Source organism: Urocitellus parryii, chromosome 12, assembly GCF_045843805.1.
Source record: "Urocitellus parryii isolate mUroPar1 chromosome 12, mUroPar1.hap1, whole genome shotgun sequence".
Classification (NCBI taxonomy): Eukaryota; Metazoa; Chordata; class Mammalia; order Rodentia; family Sciuridae; genus Urocitellus; species Urocitellus parryii.
This window is the reverse complement of record NC_135542.1, coordinates 30,668,306-30,692,011: the sequence shown is the minus strand read 5'-3', so window position 1 is coordinate 30,692,011 and position 23,706 is coordinate 30,668,306. Positions and strand designations below refer to the sequence as shown.

The window sequence follows — 23,706 nt, the reverse complement described above, 5'->3', positions numbered from 1 at the left end:
GGAGGAGGGAGAGACAGAGAGGGAGGGGCTCAGGAGGAAGGAAGGCCTGGGTCCCTGCCCTCACCGCCCACATGCTTTGGGCATGGCTTCCCACGGGTGGCTTAGGCTGTAGGAGCTGCTGACCATCTATTCCTTCCAGGTAGGGTAGAGCAGAACTGAATGTGTGGAACACTAAATAGCAAGACAAGCAAACTCTGCATGCAAACACACACACATGCATCTTCCACACATAACCACACAGCCACACGTGTACCCACACACTCCAGCCTGGAATCTCACCTGAGCCCCTGTTTCCTCACCAGGCTCATTGATTTGTTAAATAAAATTTACAAAGACCATTGTTTTGGACAAGGATCCTCCTGCAGTGGGTCCCCAAAACCAGAATAAGCATCAAAGGGGAGTCACATGCACTGAAGTTCCTTGTCATCAAACCCAAACTGAGCTGCTTCTCTGCCCTCCTAAAACCAGGAAAAGGAGTTTACTCTCCCAGGCAGTTTGGCTCAAGGTGAGGACCCTGTCTGCTCTACCTTCACCCCAGCAGCCTTACATCCTTAGGCGGAGCAACCCAAAATAGTCTGGTGTTAGCCACGTCCATTATTTTTCTATTATTCTTCCTCACTTCACAAGGAAAGTAACTTTGAAAGGCTCAATTTGCTTTTTCTGTTGTTTCTGCTCTCTCTGGCCTTTCTCTGTCAGTAAAACCACTTCCATTCTGTGTGTCCTCAACTTTATGGAAGGAAGTATGGAGACATTCTAGAATAGAACGGAAAATGAATTAAGATCTTTAAACTAAATCATTTTCATTTCGTCCTTTGACAAGTAGCACAATTTCCCATTCTGTTTGTTTTTCTGTCCCACAGACTGCATGTTCCCTGTGCCAGAGTCCTGAGTGCTCAGCTCTTCAGTGTCCAAATGCCTGGAATGTTTGGGGCTGGAAAGCAGAGCTTGTGCTCAGTGACCACAGTGGTGCGGTGACAGTCCAGTGTGTTACACACCGTCTGACCCCATCCTCAAAATGCCTGGAGGTCAGTGTGACTCCTGAGAGATCCGTGAGACCAGATCAGCAGCCTCTTGCCCAAGGTAGGGCAGCAGAAGTATGGAGCCAGGTTCAGATTTCTGTCTGGCAAAAGAGCAGGGCTCAAGGTCAAGATGAAGGAGGCAGAAGAGGGTTCCAATCTGCTCAAGCAGAGCTACACACATGTAGCTAAGTCTGCAACCCATAATGGTTCCAGAAAAGGAGCTGATTTTAGACCCATTTCTCAGAGAACATTTTGAACTGTGTAAAATAATATAGATACATATGCACATGTGTATGTAGATACCACTCCAGACAGACTCATAACCTCCCATCGATGAAGGACCTAAACCAAGCTCGACCCTCCACCCCAGCCCTCTCTACTGTCGGTCACCCTGATCCTGCCCTACATTCCCTTCCTCCCACTCCTGCATTTGTGCACAAAGAAAAAGGGCCCAGCAGGATGGTCAACAGATTTATGCTGAAATAAACATGCTAATTTAGATATAAAAATGATGGGTGGCCTGTGGGCAGCAGAACACTGAGATGAGCTTCTCTCCTGGATCAAAGCTCCTGCATCCCTACCAAAGGTCATTTGCAACTTTTTAACTTTCAGCCTGTTAGCAAAAGAGCAAAAAATAACCAGTCCTGATGAGGTTGCACAGAAAAAGAAGCCCTCAACACTGTTGGTGGGCACGTAAATTAGTGCAAAGAGGATGTAGACTCCTCACAAAAGAAAAAACAGAACTCCTGCTGGGCGCATATCTGAGGAAATGAGGTTATCATACAAAGAGACACCCACATACAATAACCAAGATATGGAATCAACCCAGGTGCCCATCAACAGATGAATGGATAAAGAAAATATGGCCTAACAATGGAGCATTATTCAGTATGTAGAGAGGAACCAGGTCAGCGGGCCATGGTAGCACATGCCTGTAAATTTAGGTCCTTAGGAGCCTGAGGCAGGAGGACCACAAGTTGGAGGCCAGCCTCACCAACTCAATAAGACTCGGTCACAAAATTAAATAATAATAATAATTAAAAGGGCTGGGGCTACAGTGCAGAGGTAGAGCACCCCTGGGTTCAATACCCAGTACTGGAAAAAACAAAAAGAATGAAATCCTCTTATTTGCAGAAAATGGATGGAACTGAAAGACCTCCTGTTAAACAAAATCAAGGAGACACAGAAAGACGACTGTTGTACATTTCCTCTCCTATGTGGAAACGGGGGGGGGGGGGGGCAGGGGAGGCCCTGAAAGTAGAAGAGGAGCTATTAGGATTGAGGAAGGCAGTCAGAGGGCACAAGGGGCAGGAAGGTGGGCATGACCAAAGCTTGATCTGTGCCCTGGTGGAAGTGTCCTCGTGAAGCCTGTTATATGTGTTAATGATTAAGATAAATAAAAGTAACATTCAAATTCATGGACTGGACGTTCATGGTCAATAGTAAGTCAACTAATACATTCCCCAGGGATGTGAGGGGTCTGCCCACTGCAGCCCGTGGCCAAAGCTGGCTTCTGCCTGTTGTTGTAGATAGTTACACTGGGACACAGCCACACCCATGTGGTCACCTCAGAGCTGCAATAGACCAGACCCACAAAGGTGAAAAAATATGGCCCTTTAAGAAAATGCTTTCCAGGTATTTAAGGCCAGGTTGGTAAAAAAATTGACTGGTTCCTACCTACGGTTAAGGGCAGCTGAGATTGCTCAGGGGTCATGCTTGGGGACTTGTGAGGAGCCTCTTGGCTCTGCTGCCCTCCCCCATCAGTAGTGCGAGCCACCAGGATGGGCCAGGGTCTAACTGAGCACCCATGGCCCCCTTGGAATAATCAGGAGCATTTCCCTCTCTGACCCTCCTCTTTGCAGAATGTGCACATGTTGGCTTCCTGTTCCCAAGGATCCTCACAATCCACCTGACTGGGAGGTGGGGAGACTCCCTGAAGTCACAAGGCCTTAGGGGGTCCATGATGTCCTAGGTCCTGGCCGACCTTAAAGGGCCAGGGCCAACCCCTGGGCTGCTTTTCCTTAGCCCTTTCATTCCCTGGGTTTGGTCTCCAAGTTTTGATTTTAAACTAGTAGGCCAGTTTCATGAGGCCAAGTCAGGGCCTCCAGAGGTCCCCATGTGGACCACACCAGAGTTGTCCCAGGAGAAGACATCTCTGAAGAAGGGCCCAAGGAGTCCCAGGAACAGGGGACACTTGGTGCAGGACCCGCAGGGTCCTTGGCACACAGTGAGCGCCAGCCAGAGGCACAGACTGCGCTGTGTAGGAGAATAGAGAGCTCCAGGAGAAGCCCCAGCGCGTTCCTCAGCGACAGCCTGCCCTCTTGCCCCCTAGAGGCCAATGCCACTTTCCCGGGATGCGCCTTCCTCTCTTCCTCCAGAGTCCTCCGTCTTGAGATGGCCCCGTTCTCCTTGGACTAGGTCTCCACTATCCTAAGTAAATCTGCTCATGCCTCTGAAAAGAGGAAAGAAAATGCTTGCCGACCCTGCCCCGGGGGTGAAGGACCCTTGGCGACCCTGCCCTGGGTGTGAGGGACCCTTGGTGACCCTGCCCTGGGGTGTGAGGGACCCTTTGGGAAGCCTGCCCTGGAGTATGAAGAAATCCTTGGTGACCCTGCCCTGGGGTGTGAGGGGATCCTAAGTGACCCCTGCCCTGGAGTGTGAGGGACCCTTGCCAACCCCTGCCCTGGGGTGTGAGGGGATCCTAGGTGACCCCTGCCCTGAGGTATGAGGGACCCTTGCCATCCCCTGCCCTGAGGTGTGAGGGACCCTTGCTGACCCCTCCCCTGGGGTGTGAGGGACCTTTGGCAAGGCCTGCCATGTGCGTTGCTGTTTTTGAAGCCGAGTCCTGTTGTTTTGCCCAGACTGGTCTCCACTCAGGTTCAAGCAGGTCGAATAGGCTCCCCAGGGAAAGGGCTGATGACCCTGTCCTTGGCCACCTTTCCTTGGTGCTACTAGGGGTCCCACCCAGGGCCTCATACGCTGGGCACTCCGCCCACCTCTGAGCCATTCCAGGCCTCATCGAGAGGACAGACAGAGTTCACCTCATCTGAATGATTTCTTTCTCACAGGAGGCTCACTCCCAGGCCTGGAATTGATGGGAACTGATAAGGCACTTCCACTTCTTTAGGTAATTTTAAAAATCCTGAACATTCTTTTTCATATATTGTTCAACATTTTTGAGTAAAGGCAATAAAATCGAAAAATTAATTTGGAAAAAATAAAAGTAGACTCCAAACCTCTGGGGAAGTGGTGAAGTATCTGTGAACACCTGACTTTGGAATATGGAGCCACACCTGAGCCTCTGACGGGGGTAGACCAGCCAAGCAGTCTCCACTGGCTGCCCCGCTCAGCTCTCCAGCTTGGAAAATTTTTTCCCCAGTACTGGGAATTGAACCCAGAGGCACTTGACCACTGAAATACATCCTCAGCCCCCCCCCCTTTTTTTTTCTTTTGAAATCTTGAGACAGGATCTCACTAATTTGCTGACGCTGGCCCCAAACTTGTGATCCTCCTGTTTCAGCCTTCCCAGTAGTTTGGATTACAAAACTTTCAAGACACAAGATTTTCAAGAGAAAAATGCCCAACTATAAATAAACTTTCAAGAGACATGATTTTCCTTTCTTTGCCCCCTAATGTGATTTTTCTGAGTAAGAGGCTCCTACTTTCACTTCTCTTATTGGTGACAGTGGAATCATTAGCCCTTTACTTGAGGAGGTTATTCAGTGTTTTTCTTCCATTTGGGTTCCCTTTGATGGCCATGTGTTTGGTGTTTCTAGCACTTTCCTAATAAGACTAGAAAAAGTGGTATATACTGTTTTTCTTTGACTTGGTCTAGAATTAAGTGTGAGATTTCCAAGTGGAAAATGAACAGCAGCTCAAAAAGCTTTGACTTCAGAGTTCAGAGTGTTCTGAGACTGATCTAAACTAGATTTATGTTCCGGGTGTTTTCTGATCACACTATTTTAATATTCATTCATTCATTCACTCATTCATTGGGTGCTGGCCCCAGGGCCTGGCACACTCAGAGATCTACCCTGAGCCACCACTGTGCACTAAAGCATTTACACCGGCTGGTCCTCCCTCCGCCCCTTCCGCAGCTGTTGAAAGAGCGCCCCCTGTGGGCCTGTCAGCCAGCCGCTGCAAGCCCCGCAGCCCCCTGGGAATCACCCATCCCAACCTGTCAGACCAGAACCTTCGACTTGACCATTCTTACCAGAGCATTTTTACTGCCCTGAAATGAAATCCTGAGACAAAATGTCCAACCTGCACCCACGATTTCAAAACAAATCAGCACAAACCCTAAAGCACAACGTAAGAGAGGAGAGCGTGAGAACCAGTTGGAGAGCACTTGAACCAGCCGGCTCCCTGGGCTCCGGAGACGCCCTGCCAAGGTCCCTGTGCCCCAACACTGACTGCACCACGCACACGCCAGCTGCAGAGAAGCCGGAGTAGGTCCTGGCATGTGGCAGAGATCAGGAGGTTGGGAGGGCAGGGGGCAAAGGGTGGCTGGGCTGCATGGCTGGGCCACCAGAGTCACAGCGTGTAATAGCCCAAAGGAAAAGGCACCCAGTGAGAACCAAACGGTCAGCTCCAGGTTCAGATCATCCACCTGGATCGATGACGAGCAGCACACTTGGAAGTCACAGGAAAGGTTCATGCTGTACTGTGGCCCCCTGGCCCCACTCACCAAACTTTATGGCTACCTCAATCAGTGGATCTATTGAAAGATCTTCAGTGCCTTTCCAAACTGCTCCCATGTGAAGGGGACACTGCCAGGCACAGTAGCATGCACACTGAGTCCCAGAGACTCCGGAGGCTGAGGTGGGAGGATCACTTGAGCCTAGGAGTCCAAGACCAGCCTGGACACACAGTGAGACTCCACCTCGGTTTTTATAAAAATGATCCTTGTATCCCCCCCCTCCCCCCACATTGGCTCCTTGGAGATCAGCCAGCAAGAGATCACAAAGCGGACCCTGGGTCTCACCTGACTCCAAAATAACCCAGTGAGACGCATGGTTGGTGGTGTGATCCTCACTGGGCGTGTGCAGACCAAGGTCTCTCCCTTTCCAACTCAGCTCCACTTGACAGCACCCCTACAGGTGACTGAGCCCTGGCCATGGAAGAGTGGGCAGAGAAAGGCTCCACCCACCCACTCTTCTCCCTTCCCTATGCACAGTAGTCCCTGAAGCCTCGAGTTAAGGGTGGAGAACGGCAAGACAGAAAGAGCCTGGGCCTACAGATGAGGGGAACAGACAAGGTCCAGCCCTGGAACAGCCACTGGAGGGTGCAGAGGGAGCCAGGGCTTTGGGATGGAGTCAGATCATTAAGGCCTAATCGTTAAGAAGTAAATCATTAAGACTTAATTAATCAGGAGAGCAAGTGTTTCCTTGACTAATGCATCCAGGAGTACCTTATCCTTGCCAATACCTGGACAAGAAGTGACTCTTAGTCATTCAGTGAGAAAGTTGTTTTTCAGGAATCCATGAGAGAGAGAGGGTAGAAAGAGTAGCGTATAAAATACAAACATGCATGTTTATGTGTATGTGTGTGTATATATACTGGGGATTGAACCCAGAGGAGCTTGACCACCGAGCCACACCCCCTAGCCTGTTTTATTTTGAGACAGGGTCTTGCTGAATTGTTTAGAGTCTCACTAAATTTCCCAGGCTGGCCTCAAACTTGCAGTCCTCCTGCCTCAGCCTCCTGAGTTGCTGGAACTGCGGTTGTACACTACTGCACCCAGAAGTAAACAACAAATGTTTTAAATAGACATATGAAGAAGAAATACAAATGGGACATGCAAAGAAGCTAATCTCCTTAATGACTGGGGAAATGCAAATCCAAACCACAACGAGATGCCACTTGACACCCACAAGGATGGGCACAAAACAGAAAGCGGCAAGTGTTGGTGGGAATGCAAGGGTGCTCTACCACTGAACTACACTGCCCCAGTTCTACAGTTCTTTATTTTCTTTTGAAACAGGGTCTTGGTAAGTTCCCAGGGTGGTCTCAAACTCGAGAACTTCCTGCCTCAGCCTCCCCAGTTGCTGAGATTACAAGCACACACCACCACCTCTGGCTCCCCTCCATTTTATTTTATTTTATGTTTTTGTACCAGAGACTGAATTCAGAGGCACTCAACCACTGAGCCACACCCCAGCCCTATTTTGCATTTTATTTAGAGACAGGGTCTCACTGACTTGCTTAGTGCCTCGCTGTTGCTGAGGCTAGCTTTGAACTTGCAATCCTCCTGTCACAGCCTCCCAAACCGCTGGGATGACAGATGTATGCCACCTCACCCAGCGGGCTCCCCTTAATTACTACCATCGGTCTCCCTGGGCTTCTGTGTGCACCAGGCCTCAGCAGCCGCTCCTGGGCCACGACAATACAGGGGAGGTGTGAGCCGTCAGAAGCCCACACTCAGTGCACGCACCCCCTTTCTTCTTCCCTTCCAGACTTTGAACCCTGTCCCTAGGTCAGTGATGCTGGTCACCAGCAATGGGCAAGAGTGGGTTGGGAAGGTGACGATGTCCCCACCCACTGCCTACTTTAGCCCTCCAGGGACAGGCCATCCCTTCTGGGATATGCAAGCTCTTCCCCTGGTCCCTCACAGGCCTGTCCAGCTGATCCTGCGGGCAGTCCCCTGCTTGCAGCCCTCCCAGCCCTCTTCTCCCCTGTAGGTCATCACTCACCAGCTCTCCCTGCACAGCCTCCCCACTCTCAGCCCTGCCACCTCTAACACCCTCAAGCCAGGTCGTCCTACAGTGTGCCCACCAGGCTGGATCTCCCTGGGTGCAGGGGCAGGGCGGGTCCTGGCACACCCCATCAGCTAGTCCTGGGGACTCAGGGCCTAGGTTTGACCTAGCCCCACCCCAGGCAGAGCTGGGGGCCCCTCCAGCGTTCCAGCTCCCAAGTCCTCTACCTCCCTCATCTTCCTGTGTGACAGTCAGGATGGCCTTGCCTGCTTCCAGGTCCAGCTGAACCCTGGTCACCAGACTGGTCACCTCGGCCACTGCTCAAACAGAAAAGAAGTGAAGCAGTGTCCCCCAGTTAAGTCAGCCCCCGCAGCAGTCCTGTAGGACCTGGAGAATTACGGCCTCTCCGAACCTCTCCAGCTGACACAGTGGGTCACCGCCATGCCCTGGGCACCTCCCAGGGGCAGGAGGCCTTCAAGCTCACACTGCTTGGCACAGGTCAGCGGGGTCAGCGCCTTAGCGGAAAGCAGAGGACGGTGGAGACCTGGGCCTCCAGGGACGAGGGCGGAGACCCCGCCGTCCACCTCTAGCGCCGGCCCCGCCCCGCACCCCGCCTCCCCGGCTCCCGCGGCGACGGAGTGGAGCCGCGTCGCCACCCGCCCGCCCGACGGTGCCGGTGCCGCGGCGACACCATGCAGCCGCGGCTCTGGCTGCTCCTGGCCGCGCAGCTGGCGGGTAAGCGGGACGCAGGCGGGACTGGGCGGGACTCGGCGGGGTCGAGGCGGCTGGCAGGCTCGGTCCCCAGTGGGAAGGAAAGTCCCTCGGAGCCCAGTAACCCCGGGACCCGAGAGCCGCTCTGGAGAAGGGAGGACCCAAGAGGAGGGACGGGAGGAGGGAGAAGAACGGAGGGGTACAGGGAGAAAGAAGAGAGGTCCTCGCGGTCCCCACGGGGATTTGCCCCTGGAAGGAGCCAGGAGTAGCCTGGTCTTTGAGCCCCACACTTGCCCTGAGCTGAGGGTCCTGTGGATACATTTTTATCACTTCCGGGAAGTGTCCTCTCTAGTCCCCTCACTCCGCTGTCCTTTGGTGTGGGGTCCTGTGTGGTGGGATTCCCCCAAAGAAGCAGGGTTAGCGCTGGAGTTGGCAGGAGGCATGGGTCAGAATGGCACCTCTGGCTAAGTCCCCCCAGACTACCTTTTGGAAGAAGGCCCCCCACACCTCAAACTGCCCTCTAGCCTGTGGTCCCCAAAGCCAAAAGCTGTCATTCTGCCAGCAGGGGACAAGGCCTGACAGCACCAAGCTCTGACCCGGTGAGCTCAGCCATATCCAAACAGCAAGAACCCAGATCAGGCCAAGCCACAGAACTCCGCTGATCATTGGTGGCTCTGGAACCCTCACAGGCCTCTGAGAAGGGACAACTGTAGGTTACTGGGAGCCACAATGAGACCAGCTTGGGGGCTGGCTCTGTGTCCGGCCCAGTGGGGGCTCTGTCTCAGCCTGGGGTTCAATCTCCAGAGGCCAAGAGGAAAATGGCCCAGAGAGCAAGAGAGCAGGAGCAGGGCGTGCCTCCGCAGGAGGGGAAATGGCCCCCGCTGCCCAGGGAGGCTCTTCTGGGCTTTCTGGGCCAGGGTTTGGGTGGCGGAACATTTGCTGCCCCACTGTGCACATAACCTAGATCTGGGAGAGGAGGGCGGATTTCAGATGCCGTGAAACCTGCTCCAAGCGCAGGTGCTGGGGCCCCTGCAATCTGGATCCATCTGCCAGGCTGTGTGACCTTGAACGGTTCCTTCCGTCCCTGGGCCTGAATGTAAAACAGGTCTCCTTTAATCCTCAGGACCCAGTGAGGGTTAAATGAGGAAACACACACACCCTCCCAGGCGCAGCTCAGGAAATACTGTCGTTATTGATTCTTATTAACTCCCCAGTGAGGAAACTCTGCTGGGTGGCCTGGTGTCTGGGAAGAGAGGAGGTCCTGCTGCTACTTGGGCCCCAGGTGCCATCTCATTCTGCATGTCAGCAGAAGCTCGAGTGGCCTGGGAACAGCATCAGGAAGTTCAGGTCCACCTCATCAGTACTGGAGAAGCCATTGTGGGAACACTGGGCTTGAGCCACGAGTAGGGCAGGAGAACCCTGGTCCAGGCAGTGCCCTGCTGCATGCCCCACGCACACATGCTCACACCCCAGTCTCCTCTGCCCACCCAGTCTGTGTCCTCTGTGCTTTGCCATGGTCTGCAGGGTCCCCCTCTGCTCCTTGCCCAGTCAGAATGGGCCTGTTGGGAACCTGTGTGACCTGGCAATACTGTGAAGGGGACCCATTGGGATCCTTCTTGAGGTCTTACTTGTCGTTCGTAGCAGCTCCTGGGCTGTGGACAGGAGGACAGTGTCTCCCTGCGTGGAGGGCTCTGCAGCTTGAGATGGTTCTTTGGTGCCCTTTCCTTTCTTTCTGACCCTCAGGCCGACAGGACAGCTGTGGCCACCAGCCAGGGAACCTGCCCGGCTCCCAGCAGCTGGATTCAGCCACTCACCCACATAAGGAGAGAGGGAGCCATGTCGAAGGGCACTGAGGGATCTGAGGCTGTTTGGCCAGGACTGGGAGAAGCAACCAGTCTGTCCCCACTGGTCCCCTAGAAACCAAGGCCAGGAGACAGTCACCTGGGGATGGAGCAAGGCTGTGCTAGCCAGAGAGGTCGTCACAGGCCGTCTTGCCTGGGCCAGGGGTGGCTCTTCAGTCCCCATTCTCAGCAGTAGGAAGTCCAGAGAGAACAACTCTCACCAGGAAGAAGGGGAAGGAAACAAGTTGGGGCTTTTGATTCTGCTGGGCCCTGCTACAAGACAGCCAGGGGAAGCCACCTCCCTCACGGCGTCTCAGGCCTAGACTCGGTCCCACAGGTGGCCCACAGCAGAGGCAGGTTTCTGCCAAGCCTCGAGGTCCCCTCTAGCTCCTGGTGGACAAGCCCCACCTGCGGGGAGGCTCACGTGAACACCTGCTCTGCTCCTGGGGTGCGTCCTTCCACACAGAATGGGGTTCTGCGACCGTGGATCACTGAGCTAGGAGTGATGGGGCAACTGTGGCCACTGGGACAGTGAGCCCCTTCTGCTGTTTGTCCAGAGTGGTGGCTATCCTCAGCTCGTCCAGACCAGCTATGGGCTCTGCCTGGCACTCAGTCTCTCCCGGCCCTCCTGAAGTGGCTTGAGCTACCGAGGCCTAAGCGTAGAGTGGCCCCAGCTTTGACTCAGACTTTGGATCCTGTGGTTTGAATCCAAAGCTACTTGCAAGTAACTTTGGACAAGTACCTTCATGGCCAAGTTTTCTCCTCTATGCAATGGAGATTAAACTCCTGAAGCCAGGTTGAGGGCCAGACATATCCATGTGCTACCCACAACTGGCCGTGGTCTCTCCTGTACCTATGGTAAAGCTTGGCATAGGAAATACCTGGCAGCTGATCTCCTGGGTCGTGAGATGTGTGAGCTCTGAGTGCAGAGGCACCCATCACATTCACACCTGGGCCCTGTCTCTGGACAGGTTCTCCATGGCTTTCCCTCAGGCACCCGCTCAGTGTGACTAAGGCCTCACATGGTGGCCAGAACATGTGCTGATGGTCTCTGCCCCCTGGTCTCTCGTAGCTCTCCACGGTGGCTCTGCCTTCCAACAGACCCCTGGGTTCACGGTGGCTCTGACCCACCAAGTGGTGACGCTGTCCTGTAAGACCACAACCTCCTCGAGCCAAGTGCGTGTCTTCTGGCTGCGACAGCCCCAGCCCCCCAGTGAGCACAGCTGGTACCAGTTCCTGGCCTCCTGGTATCCACAAAAAGGGACGACATATGGAGAGGCAGTGGCCAAGGAGAAGCTGACTCCGTTCTCAAATGCCACCGGGCACTTTCTCAACCTCACGAGCGTGAGGCCTGAGGACAGTGGCGTCTACTTCTGCATGACTGTCGGGGCCCCTGAGCTGACCTTCGGGAAGGGAACTCGGCTGAGTGTGGGTAAGAACGGCGCTCTGGGCTGGCCACTCTCGGGAGCCTACTCTGCAGCCATGACCGAGAGCTGGGCATCACCGAGGGCGAGTGCGGGCCTGGCCAGGGCAGGCACCCGCCGCATTTCCCACGGGGTGTCACTCAGTGCTGTACCCGCCCAGCTGGGGGCATTTTACCACTCCCATCTTACTTGAAGTCAGACGAGCCTGAAGGAGACAGGGGCCATGCTTCTCATGGGGACAGGGCAGTGCTGTCCTTCAGGCCCACCTGGTGAATCCCAGGATCCCAACGGTGCAGACAGGGAAAGAAGCTTCCCATTGCCTGCATACACTCAGCAAAAGTATGTCTGGGTAATGGAGAGGCAGATTCCCCAAATGTTCTTTGTGGGGCCTGTGGTTCAAGCCCGCACTTGAAGTTTAGGGATGAAGGAAATTGGACCCCAGGCTCAGCTGTGCTGTGAATCTGCCACGTGCCTTTGGGTAGGCCACTCCCTCCTGGCCTCAGTTTCCTCCTCTGCTCTGGGGGCTGCTGACAGCCTCGTGTCCCCTCAGGCCTGAGAAGCATCAATGCCCTGAGTTAAGGCAGCGTACAATGGCCGCACACTGTAAGCTACGGGTGTAAATTAAAATTTTAACAGCCAGATTTTAAAGTGTAAAAAGAAACAAGTGGAAGACTTTACGTGACGTTTTACTCAGCCATTGCGCAGTTCACAGAGTGCTCACACTGAGTGCTGGGGGTTTACTGATGCTTGTGGCGTGTCCACCCAGACTGGCACGCGCCCAGCCGCACGTGGCCAGGGGCTGCTGTGCTGGCAGAGAGGGAAGTGGACATTCCCTCAGGCCTGCACCCAGCTGTGGCCCCTTCCCCAGCTTAGCCTGTGGCCGGGCCTCCCATGGCTTCCACCCACCAGGGGTACAGAGCAGGACTGGGGGACCCCAGAAATCACACTGCTCAGCATAAGAAGGTGCAGGACAGCTGGGGACAGTGGCTGAGTTAGGAAGACAAAAGCCAGAGCGATGCGATGCCTGTCCTCAGCCTGGGGTCAGATTCTGGGTGAGAAGCAAGGCCTCCTCGGGGAACAGTGTTGAAACCCAGCTTGAGGGTTGGGTTGGTGTTGGTTTACAGCCTTGGCTCTGAAAGCCCCCGTCTCCCCACCGTGAGACTCCAGTCTCTGTGGAGTAAGTGCCACTGTTTTCCAGAAACCTCTCACCACCTTCACCCCCACCCCCCACACCTGGCTTCAAAGCCACTGCTCACCTCCCAGGACTGGCCACAGCTCCCGAAGCTCCCCAGAGCCCAGGTGTGCAGAGCTAGCACCCACCTGTGTGGCTGAGGTCCTGCGTGTCAGAAAAGCCTGGGTGGTGGAGAGGCCCGTCACCAGGCCTCGAGGTGTCCCAGGGCTCAGAGGGCCTGCGCCTTCCAAGGCCAGAGAGAGAGCAGCCGAGGAGAACTAGACTCTGCAAGAAGGAATTAAAACAGAACAAGCCTCCGCCCCAAGCCCCCACAAGGCCCAGGCCTGTGGTGCCAGCCCCATCCCCTCCGGGCTCCTGCTCCAGCTGAGGGACTCCCTGCAGGCCAGTGGAGCTCCCGGGTCACAAGCGCCGAGCCCGCTGTTCATCCTCTTACCGTGGTCCCCAGCACCCTCAGGTCACCTAAGGCTCAGGTCAGCCTAAGTATTCCACCTTTGTCAGAAAACGTTGGTGCCCGGAGCAGAGTGGTGACAAGAGGAGTGTTGGGGTGGAACCAGGCTCTGGGTTCAGATCCTGACTCCCCGGTTGGTATGCACAAGCTGTTACAGCCTCTGAGCGGAGGCCTCCTCAGCTGCTCGCTAGGCCCAGGCTCATGGGGGCCGTCCTCTCAGGCTGAAGTGCCAGGGAGCTCAGGATAGTCTATTCTAGTTTCCCCAGTTCTTCCCAGGAACACCATAGAGCAGGCAAAGCTGCCGCGTCCTCCACCTTCTGGAGGAGGCCCAGGAAGAGAGGCCCCGTGTCCTCTCTGCGTATGGAAGGCGCCAGCCCATGGGGACCATCGCCAGCCACCCCTCCTTGCTCCCCCGGCTCATCTTGCTTCCCTCTTCTCCGTCGTACCACTTTGCCAAAAGATGGCCTCATTGAGGGGGGCGAGGGCTGGTGGCTGCCATGCTCACTCACGGCTCGCTCAGCTCTGCAGAACCCTGGGTCTCCCTTCCCTCTGGGGGTGGCCTCACTGCCCTCTCCCAACCCTGCAGCAGGGGACACTGGCCTGGGGAAGGAGGGCAGTGGTGCTTGGGGGCCCAGCCCAGCACTGGCCTGTGAGGCCTCCTTCAGCCCCCATTGCTGGAGTTCACCTTTGAAGTTGCAGTGGAGACTACAGGTCCCCTTAGTCTTTCAAGGACAGATAAGAAGGAGAGCAATCCCAGACAGGCGCCCTGTATGGCTCAGTCCCGGAGCAGGGTGGCCCCTTCCCATGAGCCTCTCTGCTGGCTCAGGGGTGGCCAGGGCCGGGGCTGGCTGTGCCAAGGCCTGGGGACTCCAGCGGCAGCTCACAGCCTCCTGCCAGGCAGCCCTCGTACACTTTGCAGCCACAGCGACCCTGAGAAGGAGGTGGAGTCATGTTATTGTGGCAGGTGGGGACGCTGAGGCTCAGAGAGTGTGCAGGCTTTCCCACATCTCATGGTGGCCGTCTCACAGTGGCTGACCAGGGTGTTGAATCTGGTATGGGGGCTGCAGAGCCCCTCTCTGCAGGACACAAAGCTGGTCCCCATTCCTGGGCCTCAGATACATCTGAGATTCCAGAAAGGGATCAAAATTCTTTTGCTCTGTCACTTGAATCCCTGTGGCAGCCCAGGGAACTATCATAGGGACTTTTGTGCCTATGATGTAGGCAGCTTTGAATTTGTCTCTACATCCACTTGCTGTTTATCTGATTCGGGTGTATCTTGCTTTCCTTCTGTAGTTGATGCTCTTCCTACCACTGCCAAGCCCACCAGTAAGTCTGTCCCCAAGAAAAGAACCTGCCAGCGCCCTAAGCTGACAGCCCAGAAGGGTGAGTCTCCATCCCCAGCACCCTCAGAATGAGGCAGGCGTTCTCCCCTCCTTCCTTCCCACCTTCCTCTCCTCCTCCCCTCCCTCCTCCCCTCCTTCTTCCTCTAAGCCCTTGCCAAGTGTTCACTCTGTAGCCTGATTCCCCAGCCTGAGCTGGGTCCAGAAGGGACACTGAGCAACAGCAGCTCCCTGTCCAGTGGTCAGACTCACAAATCATCACAGACAGACCCCAGAGAGAAACTACCACCAAAACACTTGCACACGATGGTTCATTTTGGCTGAAAGCAGAAACAACCCAGATGTCCACCAGCTAATGAATGTGATAAAGTATGGCCTCTGTTACAGCAGCACATCGGCCACGTAAAGAACCAAGAGCCAATAGGTGCCCTGGCTGGATCTTGGAACTGCTACGCAGTGGAAGAGGCCAGTCCCAGAAGGCCACGTGCTACACGGTGCCCTGCTATGAATTGTGCAGGTGGCACTCCATAGGAACAGAGGGCGGGTGAGCGGCTACCCTGGGAGGGCTAGAGAGTGACCTGGGGAGTGGCCCAAGGATGCAGCTCAGCGGGACAGAGACAGAGAGGTGGAGAAGTGATTCCTGAGGGTGCAGGGTTTCTTTCTGGGGGTAGGGACAAACGTGAGAATATGGTAATGGTCACATTATTCTACCAAGATGGAAAGAGCCACCATGTTGTGCACTGGGAACAGGGAGCTTTATGATACGCAGATTGTGCCTCAGAAAGACTGTTCAACAAAACCCAACCCAGGCCGGGCGCTGTGGCACCCTCCTATAATCCCAGCAGCTGGGGAGGCTAAGGACGAGGGTCACAAGTTCAAGGCCAGCCTGGGCAACTTAGCAAGACCCTGTCTCAAAATAGAAAATGAAAAGGACTGGGGATGTGGCTAAGGATTGTAGCTCAGAGGTTCAATCCCCAGCGCCAACAGAAAACAAAAACACACAGGCACAAAAACAGCCCCCGGCTCCCTCCCTCCCGTGTCCTACCCATGGAGTCAAGGCTGAGCATGGCTGTGTCTCTCCAGGTCTGCCCTGTGGCATTGTCACCCTCAGCCACACTTTAAGTTTTAAAACTCTCCCCATTTATCTTTTTGGTTTTTAGTTGTAGATGGACACAATAGTTTTATTTTATTTATTTGTTTTCACGTGGTGCTGAGGATCAAACCCAGGGCCTCGCATGTGCTAGGCAAGCATTGCACCACTGAGCCACGCCCCAGCCCCTCTCCCCATTTTGATGCTTAACTGAGGACCTAACACATGGGATGGGCTCACTGTCTATTGGTCAGTGAGTGGACAGAACGGCCCATCTATGCTGTAAGCACCAGACCCCATAGCTGAAGTGGCACATGCACACAATGTGTCCACACACACACACACACACTTTTTTTGATCATCAGTCCAAACATGTTTCTGGAAAACTACCGACCTCAGACCCTAAAAGTAACTGGTGACAAACAGAAAGTACCATCTGCCACTTCCCAGAGACAAGCCGCAGCATCCCCACCCCCACGGGACTGACTTCTGTGGTGGGTGGCTTTTGTTACCATACAGAGTGCCTGACAGGGGCTGAGGAGGGGCACCCACAGGACTCGGGCTCAGCTCAGGGAAATCAGAGCCCCTGCACAGATGGCAAAGCTTCTGGAATAGAAAGGGGGGCAGAGTGGCCTGGGTCCATGATGCACCAGGCCCTGACAACTTGGCCTGAGGCCCTGAGGCAGACTACCACAGAACAGGACACAGGGAGCAGGACACAGGGAGCAACCCGGTGGGGCCCTGGCTCAGCCAGCCCACGACCCCAGCTGCACAGCAGCTCCAGCGTGTAGCGACCACTCCACGGGAAGGCTGCCAGGCGGCCATCCTCAGGTGCCCTGAGGCCACCTCCAGGACTTCTGAAAACCGTCAGGGGTGTAGTCTGCCAACCATAACATCCACGTTAAGCATGCGGACTCGGGGACTCTTGGAGCATGGGACTCAGGATAGTGCACCACCATTGAGCCTTAGGAGGCCTCAGGACCCAGTGAGACCCTGCACGTGTCCAGAGCTGGTGTCCTCCCGTCACAGCCACTGGCAACCATGAGTCCCTCTCCACCTCCCCAGTCTGTACCCCTGGCAGTTCGTTTAAACATAACTGCACGATCTGGGTGCTTCCATTGGTCTCACACTTGGCTGCTTCCACCCAGAGCCACATTTCTGAGGCTCACCAAATTGAGGGGAGCTGGAGAAGGTGAGTGGAAGTGGGACAGGAACCCGGAGAGAGCTGGGCCTCTCTTCCAACCCGTTGCCTGTGCAGGAGCCTCCATGTCCCCATCATTGGCCTTGGCCTGTGCCCTCCCAGCGATGGCAGGTTCCCTTCCAGAAGCTCGGGCAGCACAGGTGGGCCAGGCAGGGCTTGAGAACTCGAAGGACTGGTATCTGCACCTGGTCCTGCCTTGTAGAAGCTGGGTAACCTCAGGTTTGTGATTGAACCTATTTGAATCTTGGTTTTATGAGCCTCAAAACATTCCTTCCCCACAAGATGAGGGCTTGCAGCTAGTCTGCCCTTGGCACGCTGCATTCAGTACAAACTCCCTCCTCCCTGACATCCAAGATGATTCCTAATTTTGTTAACCTCAAGCCCAAAATATGCACCCTTGCCCTGTCACCCCTGGGCCTCAGTTCTGGACCTCAGCTACTAGAGGGACCAACCACAGGTCCCGACAGGTATTGGAGAAGGGTTTGGGGCATCACTTTAAGAATGGAAGCTTTGCTCCTGGGCGGGGTGTATAGCTCAGTGGTACAGTGCTCTTTGGCATGCCTGAAGTCCTGAGTTCCATCCCCAGCACAGAAAAAAAAAAAAAAAAAACCAACCTCTGCTACTTAAATAATATGCAAAATGGGCAAAGGAACAGAGTGCCAGCTCACAGAAGAAAATTCATACATGAGGTGGACATGGTAGTGCACACCACGATGCACACCACCTCCCAAGGGCTCAGGAGTCTGAGGCAGGAGGATTGGGAGTTCAGAGTCAGCCTCAGCAACTTGGCGAGGCCTAAGCAACTTGGCAAGATCCTGTCTCAAAGTAAAAAATAGAGAGGGCTGGGATGTGGCTCAGTGTCAAAGTGCCCCTGGGTTCAATCCCCAGCACCCCTAAAAAAATTAAGGTGGAGGGAGTCTAAGATTTAGTAATTTCCATCTTCAGTATCTGCTCAGGAAGACATCCGTATTAGGAAACCTACCAGGATGTTCTCCGAGGGTTGCTTATAAAACACAGGAAACGGTCCAGTTGCACACTGATGGCTAAATAATCCATGCCTACCCATACAGTCACGTATCAATTGCTGGGGAAAAGAACATGCTGTGTGATCAGATGAAGAGGACGAAGCCCTTGCAGAATAATCTGTAAAGTGGAATCCACTGCATTAAAAAAAAAAAAAAAAAACTTAAATATCTATGGAAATCATGTATGCATAAGTGTGAAAAGAAAGACCACCAAATTATCAAGGGTGATAATCAAACTTATCAAAGGAGCCAGGGTGCCAAGGGGCACCCTAACCACACATTTAAACCTGTACAAAGAAAGTACAGTCGGCTATTTCTTATGAAATTCAAACAAAGGTTTTTAAAATATGCAGTGAAAACATTGTTTCCATACATGACAATTATCTACCTCCTTGGAACACAGAGACCTCCTGAGTTTAACTAATTTAAAAAATACTTGGATGTGAAACATGAAATTTTTATACAAAATTACCTCAGAGGTTTGAAGTGCACACAAACAGGCCTCGAAGGAGACCCAGAGTGCGCCAGGGGTGAGCCTGAGCTGGGCCTGGGCTGGGCCCTGGTGTGGCCCTGGGCTGGGCCTGGGCTGGGCTTCTAGGATGGGCCCTGGGGTGGCCCTGGGGTGGCCCTGGGCTGGGCCTGGCCTGGGCTTCTGGGATGGGCCCTGGGGTGGCCCTGGGCTGGGCCTGGGCTGGGTCCCCGGCTCCCTCCCTCCCGTGTCCTACCCATGGAGTCAGGGCTGAGCATGGCTGTGTCTCTCCAGGTCTGCCCTGTGGCATTGTCACCCTCAGCCTGCTGGTGGCCGGCATCCTGGTCCTGCTGGTGTCCCTGGGCGTGGCCGTCCACCTATACTGTGAGTGGCCCTTCCTCTACTAGCCGGGGGCCTACTGGGGTCTGCAGTGGCTCTAGGGTGGTCTCTTCTCTGGGGGAGCAGGGCCTGCTGGGGACTTGCCCCAGGGACCCTGTGGCGCTCCGAGGTGACCCTTCTCCTGTTTGTCCCCCCACCCCGTGGCCCTGGTACTGGAGAGGGAACCCAGGCCTCAGGCTTGCTGGGCAGCACCCGGCCAGAGGCCTTCTTGGCCTCGGCCATGCTGCATCAGAGGCGGCCGTCTGTGGAGTGAGGCCGACCTGGCTCTGAGTCCAGTGCTGCCACCCTCACCCATGACTGGCCTTGGGCCTGGCCTCTCCCTCGCAGAGTGCTTGGTGGGCAACATGTGCTCAGTACGCGGGGACTCCTGTGAGCTGTGGGGACTCCCGTGAGCTGTGGGGGCTCGGGCCCAGGGCCCAGGAGAGACCGCTGGTGGGGTTTGAGTAATGCTCCTGAGTCCTCCCTCTCGGGCAGGCTGCTCCCCTGGTCCCTCTGGGCTCCCAGGCTCCACCCAGCATAGGCTCCTACTAAGGGTGGGGGGAGGCGGGACCCAGGCTGCCCTCCTCCAGCTGTGCTGCCCTGGGCACATGGCCGCCCCTCTCTGAGCTTCTGTAAGACAGGCAGGGTGGCACATTAGAGGCAAGGCCTGGACCACAGCCCTTAACTTGTACAGGTCACTGAGCCCTGGGGAGGTGTGATGTCTTGTGGATCCTCTTCTGCCCACCGCTGCTCCCTGCAGTGGGTCTGTGTGCCCTGCTCTCAGAACCCCCTGAAGCTCAGGGACTGCGGACTTTCCTGATTAAGGACCTTATCAGTAAAAATTTTAAAAACTGGTCTCATTAAATGCAATTGCCCACTTTATTTATCAATATATCCCAGGTGTTTCTAAGTGGGCTTCGGAGGTCAAAGTAACGAGGGGGAGACCAAACACGAGAGACTTGCTCCGGCTTCCTTCCCACCCCCCAGGAAGTCTGGAGCCACCTCTCCCATCTGACCTGCATGTCCTCTGACACCTGCCTGGCCCTGGGCAGGCCACTCAGTGGCCCCCTCACCTATGCCTCAGCTCCTGTGGGTAACGGGTCAGTTGTAGCGTCCACCTGACAGGTTCTCAGTGAGCATGAGGGGCCACAAGTGTGTTAGGGGCTGGAGGCAGAGCATGGTACAGAGGTGGCCTGAGGTGTTGGCCAGCCCTGTACTCCTGTGGTCCTCTGGGTCAGTGCTAGTGGTCCACAACCTCCACTGACCGGCTCTTTACTCTCCCTTCCAGGTCTGCAGAGGAGAACCCGGCTTCGCTTCATAAAACAGTGAGTGTGTGGGGCTTCTTACAGGGCCCCGAAGGCCCATGTGGCCCTGGACGCTGGGCCCTGCCCCGTTTACAGTCTCCCACTGCAGCTGGGAGCAGAGTCAGCTGTCACCTGCAGAGAGCCACAAACAGAGGGGGGAGAGAGGGGTGACCTAGAGGAACACAGACACCACTCGGGGTGTTTCAGTGGGGGAGTGCTTAGCTCTCAGCTCTGTGGGTTGCACTCATCAAACCTACAGGCAGAGCACCCTAGGGGGCTGGGGAGCCCAGGCTCTGTCCCAGCTCCATCCACCTGGGCCTGCGTGAGGGGAGGGCCATCACCCCACTCTGCAGATCAGGGGAGGCGGGCCTCCCCTCCACAGTTGCTTCCCTGCCCAGAGCTGGCCTCCCCTCTGCTGCCTGTAACCCCACCTGGTACCAGGACAGGCTGTGTGTCAAAGGGCCCTGGAGGCCGCCGAGTCCCTGAGCCAGCCACGTCTTTCTGGCGATTTGCAATGAGTCTCATGCTGGGCGATTTCACCCAGGGGTCGGATTCAGAAACCCGTCAACCTCAGGGATGAGAACTTGAGGGCATCTGCCAAAGGCCAGCCCTCCGGCAAGAAACCCGCTCAAAATGCCCCACATGATTTGTGTTGGTTTTCGTTTGTTCTGGGTTTTTTATTTTTGTTCCTGCTGCGGATGGAGCCCAGGGCCTGGCAGGTGCCGGGCAAGCACCCTACTGCTGAGTGACACCAGCCCTTTTTACTTTATCTCTCTAAGCTGCCCAGGCTGGCCTTGAACTTGTGACCCTCCTGTCTCAGCCTCCAGAGTTGCTGGGATTACAGGTGTGTGTCCCTACACCCAGCTCCCATGGCGGCCTCTTAAGAAGAACAGAGCCCCGCTCTGGGCACACCCTGTGATCTGTCCCCAGACTCTCTTGCTTTAACTTGTTCCCCAGTGACCTGAAATCAGTTCTGGATGAGCCGGAGGCAAGACCTCATGCTTTGGCAAACCAGGGTTCCTAGCACCAGTGGAGGGAGGGAGGGTTAGTGGTCACAGGGCCTCTGCGCCCACCTCGCCCTCCTCAGTTGAAACAGCTCTGCTCTCATCTGCTGCCTGGGTTTACATGTTCTTGTAAGACGTCATCTGAACAAAAGGGTTTGTGGCTAAAAAAAGCTTGCAAACTGCCTCTGGTCTTGCTGTCTTGATCCAGGTATGGTGAGGAGTCCCTGGGCCTCACAGAGTAGCTGTTCCAACCTCCAGCTGCGGCTTGGACGCACGTCCTGCAGCCCCACAGCCCCGACCTGTGGGAAGAGCCACGGTCAGGCAGTGTGTCCGGCCCTCGCTGTGCATTTGTACAGGCCCCGGAGGAAGTGAGGCCTCGGAGCTGGGGTGCCCTGGGCTGGATACTCTGGGTTCTGATCCTTGGGACTTTGAGCTTTCAAGTTTTGTTGAATTACCAAGCAGCGCCCTAAGAACATCCTCACACTAACCATGGCCCTGGCTACTGCAATCGGCCCACGTCTGTCATCTGCTGAACATGAGTGTCTCACCCCTTCCTGTTTCAGGTTTTACAAGTGAGCAGACTGCACCAACACGAGGAGACAGATATCGGTCAGCAATAGTCCGCACAAGTGGGAGAGGGTCATTCTTGCTTCGATGATCACCCTCTCGAGCCGCCCGCTTTTAACTACAGCAAGTTCTTTCTTCAGGCCTCGCATGTGGGAGCAGTTTGTGAGGCCCCAGGCCTCGGGTCCCCACCAAGCTGGCTGGGCGCTCAGCAACACCACCATGGCACCTCTTCTGGCTCCTGCCCTCCCCCCGGGCTTTGGTGGGGCCCAGTAAGCCACCATGGCTGCCATTTGCTTTTCCTGGCAGAGTGGTGACATTGGCTCCTGGGGCTCGTGGAATGGAGTTGGGATGGCCTCCTGTGCGTTCCCAGGCCAAGGCCGATGTCCTCCCTGCCCTCATGGTGGGAGGCCAGCTATGTTGAAGGCTCCTGGCAGCCCTGTTGGTCTCTGAGGCCTTCCCCTCTACAAGGGAGTCTCTCAGGTTCACGTCTCCTCTCCCATGGCTTGTTTATTTCTTCTCCCACTCTCTGCCCTTTTTATGAAAATGTCTCGGTTGTAAAAATAAAGTCCTGGGTTAAAGATGCAGTGACTCCTGTTATGACAAGAGCCACTTACAGGAGAACGCTGACGCTCAGTTGAGGAGAAACAACAGGGACGTGATTTGTACGTCCTCATTTTACATCTGAGATGCACGTTTGTAAACACCAGTGGGTGTACAGACTGGGGACAGGGAGCACCAGGACACCCAGAGGCCAGCGCCTCCTGGCTGAGTGACTTCACTGCTCTTGCTCTTGAGGGCTGAGCCCCAGGGACTGCTGGCCTCAAGCCACCTGGGAAGGGAGAGACAGCAGGTTGTCCACCTTTCATTGGTCCCTCAGCCTTGGTGGCCAAGGAAGGACAGGCAACACCGAGCTGGGTGCAGAGGAGGACCTGGGCATTTTGGAAAGGTCCCTGTGTGTCCTCTAGTCCTGCCCTGGGCTCTAGGGCCCAGGGACTGGTGAGCAGACCTCCTCCGCCCAACCCGGAGAACCCAGCCCACCTGCTTCTCTGTGCCTGCTCAGAGAAGGGTGTGGGCCACCAGCTGTGGTCAGAGGCCTCTGGCAGCCACAGAATGTTAACATATCGCAGAAAACAGGAAAGAAAAGATGGCTGGGGGGCGGGGGGGGGGCAGCGCATCCCCTCCAGCATCTGAAACGCAGGTGGCTGGGGGCAGGGCTGCGCATGGGCCGGGGGCAAGGAGGGCGCAAACGCAGTGGCCTCCAGAGGAGCCGAATCTTCCTGCCCATCAGGTCTGGGAACAGGGACGGGCCACCTTCCATGGCTGAGGGGAGAGGTAAGAGGCTCGGGCTGGCCGGACCCACGTCCCTCGTCAGGCAGGCCCTGGCCAGGCCTCCTGTGTGAGCGATGAGAGACTGAGGCCCAGACTGAGCACACTCCGGCCGCAAGCAGCGGAAGGAAGAACAGGCCAGAGGCCCTGGCCCCAGGGCTACCTGCTGCTGTCTGTGCTTTGCTGCTGCGCTGGGACCGGCCTGCCCCCCATCTGTCTTCCGGGCCACAGGCACCCACCTGCAGGCTCAGCTCTGGCCGCCCAGGAGCCACAGCAGCCTGGCGCATCAGTGGGGGCTGCGGTGAGGAGTCTGCACCCAGCACCTGGCTTGGGTTCTGAGGAAGACACTGAGCTGCAGCCACCATCTTGGGGACACTGTGGCAAGATACATGCACAAGCAACCGACCGCCATCCTCTGCCTGGCACACATTGCCCAGGATACTTCAGAAGTGACATATACAAAGAACACGCATGAGATTGTTCATGTGCTCCTGGTTTTCAGGCCCCAGCTGGGAACAAGCTGAATGCCCATCAAAGGGACCAGATAGCAGTATGACAACACGGCTTCACGGGGTCCAGACAGCTGCCAGGAATGGCTAGACCCCAAGTGACAGCCACTTCACCTGCCTGTATCCCAAGGGCAGGGAACAGGCCCAGGCAAAGCACCAACCA

General features: G+C 55.5%; 1 protein-coding gene across 1 annotated transcript; it reads left to right on the top strand.

Annotated features, from left to right (window-relative positions):
- Positions 1 to 8,382: 8,382 nt before the first annotated feature.
- Positions 8,383 to 22,144, top strand: Cd8b (CD8 subunit beta). Its single transcript, XM_026409492.1, has 6 exons — positions 8,383 to 8,449; positions 11,339 to 11,698; positions 14,624 to 14,713; positions 18,750 to 18,839; positions 20,122 to 20,158; positions 21,705 to 22,144. Exons 1-6 carry the CDS (start codon positions 8,407 to 8,409, stop codon positions 21,715 to 21,717), a joined length of 633 nt encoding a protein of 210 aa, XP_026265277.1. The 5' UTR covers positions 8,383 to 8,406; the 3' UTR covers positions 21,718 to 22,144.
- The last annotated feature ends 1,562 nt before the right edge of the window (positions 22,145 to 23,706 follow it).

Excerpts from the sequence above, each read along its gene's own strand:
- Cd8b (XM_026409492.1), top strand. The coding sequence starts at position 8,407 with ATGCAGCCGCGGCTCTGGCTGCTCCTGGCCGCGCAGCTGGCGG. Across the intron at positions 8,450-11,338 it reads CCTGGCCGCGCAGCTGGCGG|CTCTCCACGGTGGCTCTGCC; the intron begins GTAAGCGGGACG and ends GGTCTCTCGTAG. Across the intron at positions 14,714-18,749 it reads TAAGCTGACAGCCCAGAAGG|GTCTGCCCTGTGGCATTGTC; the intron begins GTGAGTCTCCAT and ends GTGTCTCTCCAG.